This window comes from Cotesia glomerata, linkage group LG1 (genome assembly GCF_020080835.1).
Source record: "Cotesia glomerata isolate CgM1 linkage group LG1, MPM_Cglom_v2.3, whole genome shotgun sequence".
NCBI lineage: Eukaryota > Metazoa > Arthropoda > Insecta > Hymenoptera > Braconidae > Cotesia > Cotesia glomerata.
This window is the reverse complement of record NC_058158.1, coordinates 17,668,324-17,688,279: the sequence shown is the minus strand read 5'-3', so window position 1 is coordinate 17,688,279 and position 19,956 is coordinate 17,668,324. Positions and strand designations below refer to the sequence as shown.

Sequence of the window (19,956 nt, the reverse complement as noted above, 5' to 3'; positions counted from 1 at the left end):
GATAGTCAGGGAAGCTTCCTGTGACCTTCAAACGTCGAGATCTGATGAAAACTCGGTTTTTGCAAAACGGGGTGAAAACAATAACTTCCTGATTTTTGAAAATTTTCGATTTTCGTAGCGGGAAGTTAAAAAGTTTATTGTTGTTATGATTATACAGATACAATTTTTTTTTTTTATATTTTTTAACGAGTAAACAAAAATTTTACATTGGTTAAACTCTGAAGAATGTAAGTAAACATTGAAATTTTATTTAAATTCTCACAAATTCAAATTTTATTTCCACCAAGATAGTTCAGTCCCATGTGATTTTCTTTTGCATTTTGGATCATGTCTTCGAGGAGTTTCGGATCATCAAGCAAAATTTCTGCAACTCTGGTAGGCAAAAATACAGAGAACTCATTGTCAATTGATACAATGATAGTGTTTCCGTATTTCGCTTTAACAGACTTGATATCACTGATTACGTAAATATTGTTAACTTCTAATTCACTCAATTTTTTGGATGGCAAAAAATCTTCACAACGACCAATAACGTTGACTTTGAGTAATCCATAGCGTACTAGAATAAACAAATTTTCAATATTTTTCCAACTAGAGAAATTTGTTCAACTAAAATAATATACGTACTAATTTAATTATTTCTACCACACAATACAACTCTGAATGTTCAACTTATACAGTTCTGCTCAAATCATCTGTCTTTATAGGTTGATACCCTCTCAATAAATGAAAAAATTCATCAACATTTCTCAGAATTATTTCTATATGCAGTAAGAAATTTGAGATTGCTGGGAAAAAAGTTTATTAATAATCTTTGCAATTTTTATTTTGTGTAGTAAAAAATTAAAAAGAATTTCAGTATCATTTTAAGCAATAGTTAGTTTGAGATCAACAAGAAAGAATTCATCAACGGTCTAATTTAGTATTTTACGCAGAATAAAATTTAAGATTTCAAAAGAAAAAATAATAAATTAGTATTATTTATTAATTTTTGAGGATTCAATTTCATGACTTCCTGTTGTTTATGAACTATACTAAATTTATATCTTTTGCGTCATTGCACATTTTCACATACATGATGTCATATAAATCGTTGAAATACTACCCCTAATTATTTTTTTTTAATATTATATCAGCTTAGAAAAATTTTAATAACTACGCACTAGTTTTAGAATTCTATAAATATTTATATCATTGAAATTATGAAGTTACAAATTGTTTTTGCATAAGCTTTTCATGAGTTATTTTAACCACTATAAAAAGCCAGACTGAGAAGGTTTTTTCAATCAGTGACTTGACTCGGGTCCTACAATCACTTCAGTGAAAAAAAATCATTAACCGATTCTGACGCTTTTGGTGGCGATCGATCCGGGTTTTCAAGGTTAAAAGCTGATAAATTTTTTAGGTTGATCGGTTCAGCTAATTCGGAGATATTTAAAAAAAATGAAAATAAAACAACTTTTTTTTTTATTTTTTCTTCACTTTTCTTGCAATTTCTCAAAATCTACTGGTCCGAATTGGTTCCAACTTACAGGAAATCTAAGTTTGGCAAAGATCTTTCGAATGACACTAACTGCGATCAAATTGGTCAAGCTGTTCAGAAGTTATAAGAGGTTTACACACACACACACACACACACACACACACACACACACACACACACACACACACACACACACACACACTCGGGGCAGAAGAGATACTGCTACCGGGCGCGTCTCCCCGAGCGGATGGGAGAACGCTCGCTGTCCTTGGATGACACTTAATCTCTTAGTTGATGAGGTACAGCGGGTAGGAGCCAAGCAAAATAACCAAACAAAATACGCTCCCGTGGACAAAACTCCCCTTTAATGGGTTGGTCGCACTAACTGACCTAACAAGACGATCGTTCTCTGCTGTGACCCACTGGGAGTGACCGGAACCTCGTGTCGTAGTTTCCGACGATGCAGGCCACGGCTGATGTGAGCTTGCTCTGCCGAGGTGTAAGTTGCAGCAGTGGATCAGGAGCCAGCCACTTCGGGCCTTGATCAGGAAGTACGCAGTGAGTGTTAGAGATCGGAATCTTCACCGCTCCGAGCGAGTCTAGTCCGTCCGTGTATTCCGGGGCTGGCTAAGTGTCGGCTAGGCCTCAGGGAACTGGGGTAGGAGTACTATCTCCGAGGGTACACCCGTTCCTAGTTATGACAACCCGCTCCACTCCGTACGATGCGCTGGTGAATTTAAAAGTATGAGTAAAATTCAGGAAAACAACAATAGTGAAAACGGGCCTCATGCCCAACAAGTAGCGATTGAAGCAAGCGCTGAAATGAAGCGGTCGCAAGCGTTTGAACGCCTTGAAAAGCTGACCAGTGAGCTAAATGACTTCATCCAATCTAAGGTCAATATCCACAAGGAGATTAAGACCAAGACGACCAGCGTAGCCAATGCCCTCCAGAGATTCAAGAAACTTGATGAAGAATGGTGTTTAACAGTACGACGCACTTCTCGCACTACACCGGAGAGAAGCATTCAAGCAACTATCGTGAATGAAGAAGCAATGGACACTGGAGCCGAAGGTGACGGTGAATCAGTCGCGGAAGACAGAATCAGAACTAGCAGCAAGTCAACTAAGAGAAAAGATCGATCTTCTCCCGACCCAACGATCTGCCAAGTTGTGAAGAAAAAGGACCTAAAACCAAGCCCTCCGAAAAACACGGCAGTGCAGAACGCCGGAAAAAAAGAGGTGACTGAATGGCAGAAGGTCCAATCCAAGAAGGAGAAGAAGGAGCAAGCGAGAGAGCGGTTACCAAAACAACCGGAGAACAAATCTCGGCCGGAGCCTAAGCGGGAAAAACCGCGAAAATTCACCAAACCAGATGCCTTAATTATTCGACCCGTTGAGAAGGCAAAATATGCCGAGATACTGCGTCGGATTAAAAAAGATGTCCCACCAGATCAGACCCGTGACGTCGTTGACAAGGTTCAAAAGACGAATGATGGGAATATGCTCATTACGCTTTCCAGAAAGACCGCAGACAAAGGACAAGCTTTGCTGAAGACCATCAAGAGCATCCTTAAAGAAGAAGCGCAAGTCATCTGTAAAGGCCCAGAGGAACAGCTTGAAATCCGGGACATTGACGACGAAACAACTAAAGACGATGTCCGGAAGGCCTTACAAGAGGCAGCTGGAAATGACTACGAAATACCTGAAGATGTCATTAAAATTCGTCCGGCCTACAGAGGTACTCAAACTGCTTCGGTACGATTGCCAGCAGCAATAGTGCAGAAGATACTTGGAAAGACAGGCAAAATAAGGATTGGCTGGGTAAATTGCCGTGTCAGAGCAATTAAGACACCATTACGATGCTATAAGTGCTGGCACTTTGGGCAAACTACTGCTCAATGTAAAAGCGAAGTCGACCGATCTGGGCTTTGCATCAAATGTGGGCAAACAGGTCATCAAGCTGCTCAATGCCAAAATAAAGTGAAATGTGCGTTATGTGCGGAAAAACCTGGCTCTCAGGACACTGCTCACCGGTCTGGTTCTGGCCGATGTCCAGTCTTCCAAGAAGCACTCCAGAAGCTGACAAATAAACGAACATGAGGATACTGCAGCTTAACATCAATCACTGCGAAGCTGCGCATGACCTGCTTATGCAGACAGTACGGGAATTAAAGCTCGACGTTGTGCTTTTATCGGAGCCATATAAACATTTAGCTGGACAACCTTGGGAGACGGATATCACCACGAAAGCTGTGATCTGGGCTTGTGGTAAGCTCCCTTTCCAGAGTGTAGCTACCAATGGCAGCGCTGGCTTTGTAGCAGCATCAGTAGATGGCATCCGTTTTTACAGCTGCTACGCACCACCTAGCCTCTCAATTGCTGAGTTTACTGACTTCTTGGATCGACTGACCGAGGACGCGAAGCAACATCATCCAGTGGCGATAGCCGGGGACTTTAACGCCTGGGCAGTGGACTGGGGCAGTAAGCAGACTAATGCACGAGGAAGAGAGCTGCTAGAAGCTCTTTCTACACTAGATGTAGTCTTGCTCAACAGTGGTGACACGCCGACCTACACCAAAGGTGACGCAAGCTCGATTGTAGACGTCACTTTTGTCAGTACCAGCCTTGCTAAAGGTAACACTAACTGGAAGGTACTGGACATCTACACTGCCAGTGACCATCATGCGATACTCTGGGAAACGTCAAACGACCAGAACCTCCCGGGGCCTATCAAGCAATTTAACACCGTCGGTTGGAAGGTGAAATCTCTTGACCCAGAAGTATTGCTAATAGCCCTCGATAGTGATCCGATAGAGACTGGATGTGCAGAAGAACATACTAAGGCTCTGATGATGCGAGTAACACAAGCTTGTGATGCCAGTATGCCTCGCAAACGTGTTATGAATTCAAGACCTGCGGTACACTGGTGGAATGATCATATCAGCAACCTCCGTAAAGAGTGTCATCGAAAGAGAAGAATATCACAGCGTGGTTATCAACGACCTTACTCTGCAGTGCTGATCGCAGAGAACAAAAAAGCTCGTCGTGAACTTAATGAGGCCATAAAAGAGAGCAAAGGAAGATGCTGGAAAGAGCTCATATACAAGGTCGTCAAAGACGTGTGGGGTCGGCCGTATAAGGTGGTCATGACGCACCTGAAGAAACAACAAATGCCGTCACCTACGTGTCCCCAACTCCTTCAGAAAATCGTCACTGCGCTGTTTCCACAGCAACACAGTCTCAATTATCAGTCAACGCAAGATGAACTGGACGACATTCCACCTGTCACTGAAGAAGAATTGTTGGAGGCCTGTAATCGGGTAGGAAATAATAAAGCGCCGGGATTGGACGGAATCCCTAATATAGCCTTGAAAACCATCATAAAGGCAGCACCAACATTATTTCTAGACGCTTACAACGCATGCCTCAAGGAGGGGACTTTTCCTCGTAAGTGGAAACAGCAACGGTTAGTACTTTTACCTAAAGGAAAGAAACCGCCAGAAGAACCGTCATCTTACCGACCACTCTGCATGCTAGATACGGCGGGTAAGATATTTGAGCGTATCATCCATCAGCGAATAGATGCAGTAGTCGACCCACTCTTGGCAGACAACCAGTATGGATTCCGGAAAGGACAATCAACCCTGGACGCGATCAACCTGGTTGTTAATACGGCCAAAGAGGCAATCGCAGGAACTAGATGGAAGGGTGGAACGAAGAAGTACTGCCTGGTGGCTGCCTTGGACATCAAAAATGCTTTCAATTCCGCTAATTGGGACTGCATCATGCAAGCTCTCGACGAGAAGAACGTGCCAACATATCTTCGCAGACTAGTGATTAGCTATTTTACAGATAGAGTGCTGAAATACGATACAAAGAATGGTCCAAAAGAGTATGATATAACCGGTGGTGTGCCACAGGGCTCTGTTCTTGGTCCACTTCTGTGGAATATCATGTATGACGGGCTCCTGAGACTGAAGCTTCCAAGATGTGTCAAACTGGTAGCGTATGCGGATGATGTTGCCGCAGTGATCGTCGCCAAACACCTCGACGAGATTCAACATCTGTTTGACATCACTTTTGAGAAGATCAACCAGTGGATGGATACAGTGAACCTACAACTGGCCAAGCAGAAGACCGAAGCAGTGCTTATTACCAGCCGAAAAGAAGTTGAAACAATTAAGATTAATGTCGGTGACCGAGAAATCACATCACAACCATTTATCCGTTATCTGGGAGTGATGCTGGATGCACGACTCAACTTCAAACAGCAGGTGGAACATGTCATTGCCAAAGCGTCAGTAGTGAGGGCTAGTCTCGCACGGCTGATGCCTAACATCGGAGGCCCAATGCAGAGCAGGAGGCTACTATTGTCATCAGTAGTCACATCAGTGCTCACTTACGGAATATCCATTTGGGCTGATGCACTGGAAACCCAAGAATCATGGAAAAAAGCTGGACCAATATACCGACAGAGTGCCCTACGAGTAGCTAGTGCCTTCCGCACTCTATCAGAAGAAGCAGTGTGCGTCATTGCTGGAACCCTACCTCTTAGAGTTCTAGCAGAGGAAAGACGGGCCCTTTACCAACGAAAAAGGTCAACTGCACTGAGCCCGGAAGAACTTAGAATTGAAGAACGGCAAAAGAGCATAGGCCGATGGCAACTACAATGGGATGCTGCAGAGAAGGGTAGGTGGACGCACCGTCTCATACCTCGGGTCGACATTTGGCTTAACCGGAATCACGGTGAGGTCAATTACTATCTTACGCAGATGTTGTCGGGACATGGGTGTTTTCGAGAGTATCTACACCGCTTTAAGCACGATGACTCTTCGGAGTGCCCGTCCTGCCCAGGAGCTGCTGAAGACGCGGAGCACGTCTTCTTTGTATGTCCTCGTTTCGATCCACAGCGTGAAGAACTGGAGAGGATCCTGAACCAGAGAATGCAACCAGATTCACTAGTAGAAGCAATGTTGTCATCAGAAGCTGCCTGGAACGCTACCAACACGTTTGCAACAGAAGTCCTCAAAGACTTGCGTTCCACCGAAAGAAAAAGAGCAAATAGCAGAAGATAGAAGGAAGATAGTTAACACCTTAGCCACCAGAAGGAAGAGCAGTAGCTAGATCCTCCCTTCACGAAGTAATGCCTGACGGCGGTTTCCATGAGGGATTAGAGGAAAGAAGGAAAAGGGGTTTAGGGTTTAGTGGGTAGGGGCGTTAGTGTCGAGTTAGTATGACGCTGCGTCGAGTCGCCACATATTCAGGCCAAACAGCTATGCCTAGAATCCGTAAAAAGGATTCCCCCCCTACAAAAAAAAACACACACACACACACACACACATTTATTCATACATACAAATGTACGGACATCATCGTAAAAATGGTCAGAATAGCTTCTTAGGGTTTCAAAACATCGAGATCTGTTTAAACCTCGATTTTTGCAAAACGGGGTAAAACCAATAACTTCCTGATTTCTCGAAAATCTTCGATTTTTTTAGCAGGAAATTAAAAATTATTAGAAAAAATTAGAAACTGAAAAAAATCTCTCAAGCGTAAACAATCAGCTCAACAAAGATCATCGAAATCCCGTGCAATAAAAAAAAGAAAGCTTTGAGGATGTTTGTCTTGAGCATCCGGATGTCGCAGAAAAATTAAGGATAAAATAAGAAGCAATCCCGGTAGGTCAAGCGCATGATCGCAAAAATCTTTCGTAGTAGGAGAGTTATACTTGAAGTGTTAAGTTCGAAAAAAATGATCATTTTCCACTCTTGTGTAGAGTTGTACCTTTTGATGGTTTTGGTTGGGCTACAACTAAAACCAATTTTATTTTAATTCGTCATTCTGAGTGTCGTATTAATTTTCTAAAAAGAAGAGAAAATCAAAAACTTCATAGCAAATTAATTTTAAAAGCTCGTATAAAGCTAAATTTATTGCCTGATCAAGTTTGATATACCTAGATAATAAAGAGTCACGGTATTACCGCCCAAACAGCAGAACAGAATTATCGAAGATCCACAATGAATCAATGTAAACATTATATTCAATTCACAGTGATATCACTCTGAACTGATAGCAGTATTTTTCGGAATTCACATTGATACCGCTGTGAATTTACTATAATACCACTCTCAACTGGCAGTGATATCATTCTGAACTCAAAGTGATATTACTGTAAACTTACAGTGATACTACAGCGTACTTACTCTGTTGCTACTGTAAATCTACGAAAAATCGACAATAAGATCACTATGAAATCACTGTGAATTGACCATAAAATTACAGTGACCTCATGGAACAAAATTATAGTGATTTCACCATAATTTCGCTATCTTTTTACCACGATCTCATCGTGATTTCACTCTGATTTCATAGTGATTCGGAACCCGCGAGGGAAAGAGAAGTTTTTGAAATTTGATTAAAAAAAAAAAGTTCTCTAACTGTATTAGGGACCAAGATGTTTGAAATTAAAATATGTTGGGTACTTTTCACCCTCAATGCCTAAAGAGGTATACGGTTTAGATGTGTGCTTGTCAGGGGTTAATATTATTATTAAGGGTTCATATTTTCAGGGGCATATTTTGTCATCTAAACAAAATTTTGAGCCTGATTCCGAGGAAAAAAAAAAATTTTGTTCTGAATCGTCCTGATAAATATATATATATATATATATATATAAATATATATATATATATATATATATATATATATATATATATATATATATATATTAGGGTGTGCCAAAATGTATATATATGGGGCATTCCACGCCAAATCGACCACTTTTGAACCCGACCCCTTTAGATTTTGCTGAAACTTTTCCATCCTTTTCTACCCTTTGGAAAACATTTTTGAGAATTTTTTCAAATTTATTTGTCCAACCTCAAAAAAGTTATGAATTTTTCAAAAAAAAGGCTGTTTATTTTCAAATGGCCATAACTTTTTTAGAAATTAACTTTTGGGAACCTTTTTTTTTAAAAAATTTTTGTTTTTGAATGAACTTTTCGAAAAAATATACGATAAAAATTAAACATGATCAATTATATAAAATAATCGGTTTTTTTTAAGTACAATCGTCATTTTTTCGAAGTCCGCCTTTTTCTTTTTTTTTTTTTTTTTCTAAAAAAAAACTTCAATTTATTTGACAACTATCTCCGCTAATCCTGAGCAGGGCCGATTTTTTTTTATGTTTTTTTTATTTATTTAAAAAAAAATTTTGTTTAATTTTAAAAAATGAAAATTTTTTTTTCATAAATACTATTTATATAACAATAAAAATGTTATTTAATGGTTCTGAGGTATTATAAGTTCTATTTATTATCTTAATCTTCGATTATAATGACTGAAATTCAAATTTTGGCGCGTCAATAGGATCGATAAACTAGGGTATGGCAATCACAGACTTACCTATAGCCAGTTTAGTAGATACACGTGATTATGTTTCGATTCAAAAATCTATAGTGTTCCTCTATATTGAAATCTAGAACATAACCTATAAATCTTTTTTGCGTTTTAGTGTCGAATAAAAAATTGTTGTCATTACATTTGATAAATAAAAAAATTTCTCAAGTTTATGAACATGTTCCTGATTCACTCTTTGTGGAAGTGTTAATTATTTTGATTTTACTAATCTCCATTTAGTGGAATAATTTCATTGAAACATCATGGCATCAATGAAGCAATTTGATCGATGTTGTAATCCTTTTGGGCTGGAGTCTCATTGTAAAAAAATTGGTTTGCGTCCAGCGACTGACATTATGAAAGAAATGTTCGGATTGAGTAATTATTCTTTATTATGCAGTTCATGTCGAAAAGAAGCTTATAAGGTAGTTAAACAACAAACAAATACTCGTGATGTTCCTAATGTTGATTCAAGTGATCACGAAGGCAACTCTAGTGACAGTAATGAAAACGATGATCATTTTGATAGCGATAGTAATACAACTGCCACAGATCTACCATTATCATTATCATTCCGTAAGGTTTTTAAATTATTTATACGTTTCTTAATTGAATACATTTTGAGTTATGAAATGTTTTTATTATTTTTTAAGGTTCTATGTCATTTGATAACGAACCAAAAAATTCACAACCAAGCTCGGCATCTCAAGTTAGCGCTGCAACCCAGTTACCTGTAATAAATCATGCATTACAGCTGTTAAATCAATCACCAATCCCATCAAGGAAATTAAATAACAATCAATTTTTAAACAACAAAATAAATCAGATATCTGACAGCTTGAAAAAGGTTTTACTCTCTTCAACTGATGAAGACCCGGTCGATGATGATGGTGAAAATTTTCGCGCTTTAATAAAATTACTGCAAGACAAATTTAACGATAAAGAAATGGAAAAATCATTGAAAATACAGATTTTAACATTATTACCTGAACAATGGAGTGAAAGACGTATTTCTGAAACTATGAATACATCAAGACATATGTCAAAGGTAGCAAAAGCGTTGGTTGAAGAAAAAGGTCTACTTTCAGTACCTGAATCAAAATTAGGTATATATAGCATTAAATTGATGTCTTAAACACAACTGAAGACTCACTTACTCAAAATCTTTTTTTATGGGGAGAAAAATTGCAGATCAAGTGAAATTGAAAGTTGAAAATTTTTATAATGATGATGAGTACAGTGCTCCGATTCCAGGTATGAAAAATTTTGTTTCAGTTCGAAATGATGATGGTAATCGAGTACCCGTCCAAAAAAGACTTGTCCTGTCTAACTTAAAAGAATTATACCAATGTTTTCGAGAAATAAACGCTGCAGAGAAAATTGGATTTTCGAGATTTGCTTCTCTGCGACCTAAACATTGTGTGTTAGCAGGGGCAAGTGGAACACATACCATATGTGTCTGTACGATCCATCAAAACGTTAAGTTAATGATGCTTGGTAATTATCAAATTCATTAACAGTTATAAATGTGTGAATTTTTATTTAACTAAATCACAAATGTTTCAGGTGCGAATATTCATTCTCTAACAAGAAATACAGATATATCCATTACACACTATAGTGATTGTTTGAGTTTGATTGTATGTAAATCTCCATCGTTTCTATGTTATTTGGGTAGATGTGAAAACTGTCCAGGGGTAGATGAGTTGAGTAACCTTTTACTGGCATGTTTTGAAAATCACGAAATTGAGAATATTACATATAAGTATTGGATATCTAAACCGAGAAGCAGTTTAGAAACTATTATTAAGCCTATAGAAGAATTCGTTGAAGACTTTTGTACTGAATTGAAAACTCTTCTACCTCACTCATTTATTGCTAAAGAACAAGCAAAATTTTTGAAAACATTGAGAGAAACATTAGAACCAAATGAATTTATCATTATTTGTGATTTTGCAGAAAATTACGCGTTCGTAGTGCAAAACGCGGCATATGGTTTTCACTGTGACAATAATCAAGCAACAACTTTCCCAGTAGTGATTTATTATAAAGTAAATGGCGAACTTGAACACCAAAGTTTAGTAATTATTTTAGATTGTAATAATCATGATGCCGTTGCCGTACATGTTTTTATCAAATTAATAACTGACTATGTGAAAAGTCTTCCTGAACGTTGTAACAAAATTTATTATTTTTCTGACGGGGCTCCTTAAACAATTTAAAAACTTTAAAAACTACGTAAATTTATATTATCACGAAGAGGATTTCGACATTCCTGCTAAATGGCATTTTTTTGCGACAGCCCATAGCAAAGGTCCATGTGATGGTATTGGTGGTACCATTAAACGATATGCAGCAAGAGCAAGTCTCCAACTTGCGGTTGACAAACAAATAACAACGCCTGAAGAACTCTTTGAATGGACTTCTGATCCGGACAACTTGCCAAACATCATAACTAAGTTTTCCCCAGAAGAGGATTATAAAACAGCAGTAAATGATTTAAATGAAAGATTTTTAAAAACAAAACCGATCACAGGAACTCAACAATTACACTGTATAATTCCAGACAAAAATGGTTGTTTGTACATTAAAAACTTTTCAAATTCCAACGAGCACAAAATTTGTAAAATATTTAAACGCCAGAGACGTAATTAATAAATTGTTGAATAATTTTTCAGTCATTGAAAATAAATAAATAAATAAATAAATAAAAAAAAATAATAAATAAAAAAAATAAAAAAAAAAATCGGCCCTGCTCGGGATTAGCGGGGATAGTTGTCAAATAAATTAAAGTTGTTTTTGAGGAAAAAAAAAAAAAAAAAGAAAATTGCGGACTTCGAAAAAATGACGATTGTACTTAAAAAATTCAAATCAAGCGTTAGATACTTAGGGGTACACTTCGACGAGGGCCTCAAAGTGAAAAATCACATTAAAACAAGGCGCGCGAAACTAAGTGGGGTATTCGGGCGCATGCAGCGTATTGCGCGGGCAGAATGGGGATTGCGATACCCAGCTATGTCCACCATATACAAGAGTTTCTTCATGCCTGTCGTCACATATGCGGCGGCAGCTTGGAGTGACCGTTGCGATAGGGAGGACTGGAGACATCTTCGAGCACTTCAGCGTCAAGCGCTAATAACAACTACTGCCTACAGGACAGTTTCGCTTGACGGGATTTGCGTAGTCGCGGGGGCAGTGCCCATTCAGCTCGTAATAGACGAACAGTGCGCGCGATACAACCTCCGTATCGGCAAACAGGCTACCCTTGGAAACGTCACCGTGCAGCCAGATGCGGAGGATCGCCTTGTCACCCTTAGAACTGAAACCATACGTCGGTGGCAAGAACAATGGGATACATCAGAGAACGGCCGCGAAACTAAAGTCTTCTTTCCAGACGTAGCAGAGCGTCTAACAAACAAATGGATCAGCCCTAACTTCTGGCTGACCCAAATCCTAACCGGCTACGGTTGTTTTAGAGAATACCAATACAAGTACGAACATACGGATAGTAGATTCTGCGACGAGTGTAGGGAGAATGGGTTAGGAGAAAGGGTCGACAACGTGGAGCACTTAATGCTTAAATGCCATGAGTACGAGCCTCAACGTGAGGTGCTCAAGGATATATGGGGTGGGAACGCGGAGTGGGCGAACGTTGCACGTGCGATTGCCACATCCCAAAGTAACTTCAAGCTTTTAAAAGGTTTCAGTAAAGTAGTAATGTGCTGCAAACTCCAAACCCGACTAGCTAATGAAAACGCGACTAGGGACGAGACTCAACAGACATCCACCTAGGTAGAGTCGGAGCGCCTAGGCACAAGCGATATGCTCCACACAATTGTGAGGACAGTATAAAGCTTTGGATGACTGCCGCAGAATAAGCTAGGGAAAATGACCACAAACAACACAAGTGCCCGGGCACCCTACACACGCAAACACTTACACGTAAAATCATACTTTACACACAACACATCACACAAACAACACGGTCTTCAATCGACTCCGCCTCCCCGTGGTCCCCGCTGGATACTGCTCATATCCTGCGGGTACATCTCGATGTGCCTACAGGGAATGAGTTGCCAGAGGAGTCGATGAGAGTTGCACACACTTACAATTATACGCAACTCTTGCAGCTGTTCAATGAATGTGTATAAACACAAGAGAACGGCGGTTTTTCCTTGTCCGCGAACTGGGCTGTGTTCTCGCTATGGTGGGAGTAGGAGAAATATACGTGCGTGTATAGCTCTTTTGAGCCCAGGAAACGGCCTCTTCGGAGGTAGACGAAAGTCTCGCCATATATTCTTCTGTACTTAAAAAAAACCGATTATTTTATATAATTGATCATGTTTAATTTTTTTCGTATATTTTTTCGAAAAGTTCATTCAAAAACAAAAATTTTTTAAAAAAAAAAGGTACCCAAAAGTTAATTTCTAAAAAAGTTATGGCTATTTTAAAATAAAAAAGCCATTTTTTTGAAAAATTCATAACTTTTTTGAGGTTGGACAAAAAAATTTGAAAAAATTCTTAAAAATGTTTTCCAAAGCGTAGAAAAGGATGGAAAAGTTTCAGCAAAATCTAAAGGGGTCGGGTTCAAAAGTGGTCGATTTGGCGTGGAATGCCCCATATGTATATATATATATATATATATATATATATATATATGCTATATATATATATATATATATATATATATATATATATATGGGGTATTCCATGCCAAATCGACCACTTTTGAACCTTACTTTAGATTTCGCTGAAAATTTTTACCTTTTCTACTCGATGAAAGACGTTTTTCAGAATTTTTCAAATTTTTTATCCAACCCAAAAAGTTATGAAGTTTTCAAAATGGCTCTTTATTTTCAAATAGCCATAACTCTCAAAATTGACCTTTCGGGACGTTTTTTTCAAAATTTTGTTTTTAATTGAATTTTTCGAAAAATAAAAAAAATTTAACATGATCGCTTCTATGAAATAATCGCGTTTTTTTGTATAAAATCGTTATTTTTCGAAGTTCGTCATTCTCAATTTTTTTTTTTTTTTTTTTTTTTAAAAAAAACTTCAATTAATTCTTCAATTTTCCCCGTTTTTCCCAGAGTGGGCCGATTTTTTTTTCTATTTTTTTTATTTAGTTGAAAAAAAATTTTCAACATTTTAAAAATGCAGAAATTTTTTTTCATAAATATTATTTATATAACATAATTAATGTAATTATATGATTTTAAGGTATTATATTCTCTATATATTGTCCTAATTTACCATTATAATTACTAGGATTAATGATTGATGCAGTTAACATTTAATGACTCAAAAATAATGCAACAAATTATTTATTAATTTCTTCTTTGGCGTTTAAATATTTTACAAATTCTGTATTCATTCGAGTTAGAAAAGTTTTTAACGCACAAACAACCATTTTTGTCGGGAATTACACAGTGTAGTTGTTGAGTTCCTACAATTGGTTTTGTTTTCAAAAATCGTTCATTTAAATCATCAACTGCTGTATTATAATCCTCTTCTGGTGAAAAGTTGACGATAATATTTGGCAAGTTGTCCGAATCAGAAGTCCATTCAAAAAGTCCTACAGGTGTCGTTATTTGTTTATCAACCGCGAGTTGGAGACTTGCTCTTGCTGCAAGTCCTTTGAGGATGCCACCAATACCATCACACGGGCCTTTGCCATGGGCAGTCGCAAAAAAATGCCATTCAGCAGGAATATCAAAATCATCTTCATGATAATATAAATTCACAAAGTTTTTAAATTGTTGAGGAGCCCCATCAGAAAAATAATAAATCTTGTTACAACGTTCAGGAAGACTTTTTACATAATCAGTAATTATTTTGATGAAAACATGAACAGCAACAGCATCGTGATTTTTACACCGGCTGCGTTGTTTACTTGATGCCATTATGTGGAGATCAAATTATCTCAATAAATGTAGATTGGTACAATCAAAATAATAAACACCCTCAAAAAGAATAGATCAGGAAAATGTTCATAAACTAGAGATTTTTTTTACTTAACAAACGTAATGGCAAAAATATTTTATTCAACTCTATGAAGCACAAAAGATTTATAGGTTATGTTTTAGATCTCAATATAAAAGAGCCGTATATATTTTATAAATTAGAACATACTCTAGTAAACTGGCTGTAGGTAAGTCTGTAATTATCATGCCCTAGGTTATCGATCGTATTGACGTATTAAAATTTGAATCTTAATCGTTGTAATGGTAAATTTGGACAATATATAGAGAATATAATACCTTAAAATCATATAATTACATTAATTATGTTATATAAATAATATTTATGAAAAAAAAAATTTCTGCATTTTTAAAATGTTGAAAATTTTTTTTTCAACTAAATAAAAAAAATAGAAAAAAAAATCGGCCCACTCTGGGATACACGGGGATAATTGTAGAATTGATTGAAGTTTTTTTTGAAAAAAAAAAAAAAAAAAAATTGAGAATGACGAACTTCGAAAAATAACGATTTTATACAAAAAAACGCGATTATTTCATAGAAGCGATCATGTTAAATTTTTTTTATTTATTTTTTCGAAAAATTCAATTAAAAACAAAAATTTTGAAAAAAAAAACGTCCCGAAAGGTCAATTTTTGAGAGAGTTATGGCTATTTGAAAATAAAAGAGCCATTTTTTTGAAAGCTTCATAACTTTTTGGGTTGGATAAAAAATTTGAAAAATTCTGAAAACGTCTTTCATCGAGTAGAAAAAGGTAAAAAATTTTCAGCGAAATCTAAAGGGGTAAGGTTCAAAAGTGGTCGATTTGGCATGGAATACCCCATATATATATAATAATTAGCTGTTTTATGCTTTTGAGCTCTTCAAACTCCCAATTACAGCTTTTACACTTTTGCGATCTCTTCAAGCTCGAAAATCTAGTAGTCGTTAAAAAAATACGTTCAGCTTCACGCTACGAGAATTGAAAAGTTTCGGAAATTGAGGTCCTAGGAAGCTTCCCTGACTATTCCCGCGATGGTGTTTGTATATCTGTATGTATGTATGTTAGTGTATGTGTACATCATAGAATTTAAAAAACTGCATCGAATAGCGCGTGAAAATCAGTTTTTTCATTCAAACGTAATTGCAGTTTGAAAATTCTAATAACAGTGTATTATGAAACTCCCATCAGACTTTTGAGCTCAAGGAACTCAAAAGTTTAGAACAGCTATCACTTTGAGCTTGGAAAGCTCAAAGCAACACATAACTCATATTCATGAGCTCGCAGAGCTCAAAAACATCATACGTGTAATTTTAAGAGCTTAGATATAGAATGAGCGGGAAGTTGCAGGGATGGCCTTCAGGGTCAATCGTTTTTCTAATTTTTTTTTCAGATTTCTCGAAGTTTATCGGTCTGGATTGGTTCAAATTTTAAAGAAATCTAAGTTTTAGGGAACTCTTTAGAACGCCGATTGGTAGGTTTCGATCAGTTTAGTCGTTCAAAAGTTCTAAGCGCTTCACACACACACACACACACACACACACACACACACACACACACACACCGGGAAGTATTAGCGGGAAGTTAAAAATACATTTTTCATACTTTTTAAACACGATATTTCTTGATGTAATAAAACCGATGTTACTGCGATTCTTGACATTTAACGTAGAGTCTTAAGTTCCGATAAATATTGCGGTAAGCACTGAAATACTCCTGTTAAGATTTAGAGATGAGATTTTCTGAGATTATTTTATCGGGGGTTCAGATACTGAAAATGGCAGGCTATGTGCGATTGGAGCAGACAAAGAGTCATTGTTGGAATATTCAGTAGACATCGAATTCCTGGCACTAATTTTAAATCAAAATAACGAATAAAACACAATACAAATGTAGCAGCCGTCTGCACGGTCTATTGGTTCTTGGTTTTTTATATTTTACCGATCTTTCTAACCTCGATACCAACCTAAAATAAATAGAAAGAAAAATTCATATATTTATTATATTTCATACAGTAAAAACTGCACACCGTCTGAATATCTCTTACATTCATAACAAACAACTATTGAGCTTATGTCTGGTCTCAGTAAATGTCTTCAAATCATATTGTACATCTCTTACTTTACCAAATTGACCAAAAAAACAAAACAAAATTTATCAGCACCATATTCACACTTTCGCGAAATTTGAACTAGTCCTAGAGTTTCACCTGGATATTGATTACTGATCGAACGACATCTCTAGGTACAGTTTGAATGTAAAATCATCAATTTTACTTCAAGATGTGTTTGAATCTATTAGAATTGAATGAAATTCTAATAAAAATCAAAAAATGAGTTATATTACTATAACTATCTTTTAAAAAACCATCTTTTTGGTTTCTGTATATAATTAACAGAAAAATCGTAAAATTAACTTTTTAACAAACAAGGGAAATTTTTTTGTCTTTTTGTGCTATACGTACCAAGTTAAGAACGATAATTAACTATTTTAATTGGAATTATTCGCTACGATTAACTCTTAAGTAGATCATAATATACCTTGAAACTGCTTACTGCGTGAGCCCCATCGTAAATAAAGAGATGATCATTGCAGTCAAGTTGAAGTCTATCAAACCTCAGCATAAATCGTTGAAGAATGCTATGAGTTTGAAATGTGATTGTACAATCTAAATTGTGTTCATTTTGCGATGTTAGTACAGCACCATCAATTTTCCTATATAAGTCACGCAAAAAATGATTTTCGCACATAACTCCAAGCTTATCTGTAATCAGACAGAATAATAATTTGTATACTTAAGCTGATCAGTAATTAACATTATAACAAGTTTTATCCTGACGCAAAAAATTACTAAGCCAAAATCACCAAATTTACAGATTTGGCTTAAAATATACTAGAGTTGGGCACCAAGAGATTGATTATCACATTAATTAAAAACTTGACTGTAGCTAGCCCGATATTACCTCTTCTTCAGCGGGGTGGGCCATGTTGAGTATCACCTCATGGGTAGAAATGGAATTTTTAACTTTAGTTTTCCTCAAATTAAAAAAATCTGAAAACAGTTGACCCTAAAGGCTATCTCTGAGACTTCCCGATATGTACAGAATGCTTGAGAAGCAGAACTTTTATTGTTTTTCAATCTTAAAGTATATTAGTGCTCATTAAGAACACAGTGTTGCCAGATTGGGCTATTTACAGCCAATTGGGCTGTTTGAATTGTCAATTTACGGTTAAACTTTACTGTTGGCAAATAATGGCCATTTGGGCTATTTTGAATTTGTAGGAGTGATTTTTTTTCTTAATAAAGATTTATCTTTGCATCAAAAACTTATACTCAGAGAAATTATCTATTGATTTAATTCTCTATTTATAATAGTTGACTGTTATTATCAAATGTATATTTTATCTTTTATGTTTGGCGGGCTAAAATGCGGATGCGTGAGTATCACATTAGCATGTCATATTGTATACATTCACATATTGTGGATTAATAATATCCACAGATTCGGTAGAATCTGGCGCCAATTTCCGTTCAAATCTGCTGTAAACGGAGCGCCAGACTACCGACTATGTTTACTGTAAGCAGAACGGTATTTTGAGGTTGCAAAATTTTATTTAATTCTACGGTACTTTTTTTTCCTAAATTGTATATTATAACAGTAATTCATACTTTATTTGACTATTATTAATTAATTATATTCACTTATAACAATTAATCTAATTGAAATTATTAAATTTAATCAGCACAAACTATAGCAACGCAAAAATTTCGATCCTGACTTTTTTTTGATGGGCAAAGTGATCTGCCACAGACTAAATAATTCGAAAATGTATAGTAATCCTTCATTAGATGGGAAACTACAGTTAAAAAAGATACTTCACAGCTTGCATCTACACCCGCCAGGGTGCGCTGGAATTATTTTTACATAAACTGTAGTTTCAAGGGGATAGTTTGCTATAAAAAATGCAACCAACGGGAGATTTAAGTTGGTACTTATTGTAAATTTTTATTATAATTACAAAAAATACTAAAATCCGAACAAAAACAGTTTCACTGTAAAAAATCGCACCAAGTCCACGTTCATAAGACTATTAAGAAAAAAAAATTTGTTTTTTTCGTTACAAAAATATATAAAATAAAAAAATAAAAAAATCCAAGTAACCGATATCATTGTTTATGATTTTCGGAAATTAAAAAAAATTGTGTTATAAATTTAAAAATTAAGAAAAAAATTTTGGAACGTACTTGATGTGCGTCATTGTGTATTTAAATTTTTTTAAAGTCCTAGTAAATAGATTTTACGAGTTTCATTAAAAGTAAAATATTTTGCAACCGCGCACACTCAATACGTTCCAAAATTTTTTTTCTTAATTTTTAAATCTATAACACAATTTTTTTTAATTTCCGAAAATCATAAACAATCATATCGGTTACTTGGATTTTTTATTTTTTTATTTTATATATTTTTGTAACGAAAAAAACAAATTTTTTTTTCTTAATAGTCTTATGAACGTGGACTTGGCACGATTTTTTACAGTGAAACTGTTTTTGTTCGGATAATATTAACTTCACTCGTCCTTACGCCAGTGCTGTCAGACTTTCCGATTTTTTTATCACTTTCCTAAAGTCCTGCGCGCACTGCATACATAAATATCTTATGTCGGTGTAGCTGAAGTAGCGGGGATTGTGTCCCTACTATGCGGCGCCATAAACCAACGCACACAGAGACAACTCTGTGTCCGTGTGATTGTCCAAGAATCCGAGAAGTCATGAATTCAAATCCCCAACTGAGTTGAAAAATTTTTAATTTTCCGCTAAGAAAATTAAAAATTTTAGAAATTTTGGAATTATTGGTTTTATACCTTTTTGCGAAAATCGAGTATTCATCAGATCTCGACGTTTTAAGGTCACAGGAAGCTTCCCTGACTATTCCCGTGATGGTGTCCGTGCGGCTGTATGTGTGTGTGTGTGTGTGTGAGTGTGTGTGTGTGTGTGTGTGTGTGTGTGTGTGTGTGTGTATGTGTGTATGTGTGTTTTTTTTTTTTTTTTTCCCTAAGGGGGGGGGGAATCCTTTTTACGGATTCTTGGCATAGTTGTTTGGCCTGGATATGTGGC

General features: G+C 36.3%; 1 protein-coding gene and 1 long non-coding RNA gene across 2 annotated transcripts in view; one reads left to right on the top strand and one right to left on the bottom strand.

The window, feature by feature from the left end:
• LOC123261724 overlaps positions 1-19,956 on the bottom strand; it is a 204,427-nt gene that overhangs the window by 176,413 nt on the left and 8,058 nt on the right. Inside the window, exon 3 of the mRNA XM_044723527.1 lies at positions 17,381-17,634. Coding sequence (XP_044579462.1) covers positions 17,381-17,634 — 254 coding nt within the window. The remainder of the gene's footprint in view (positions 1-17,380; positions 17,635-19,956) is intronic.
• LOC123260014 lies at positions 10,336-11,084 on the top strand. The gene is made up of 3 exons (XR_006508365.1): positions 10,336-10,378; positions 10,448-10,525; positions 10,976-11,084. It is a non-coding gene; the product is annotated as an uncharacterized LOC123260014 (long non-coding RNA).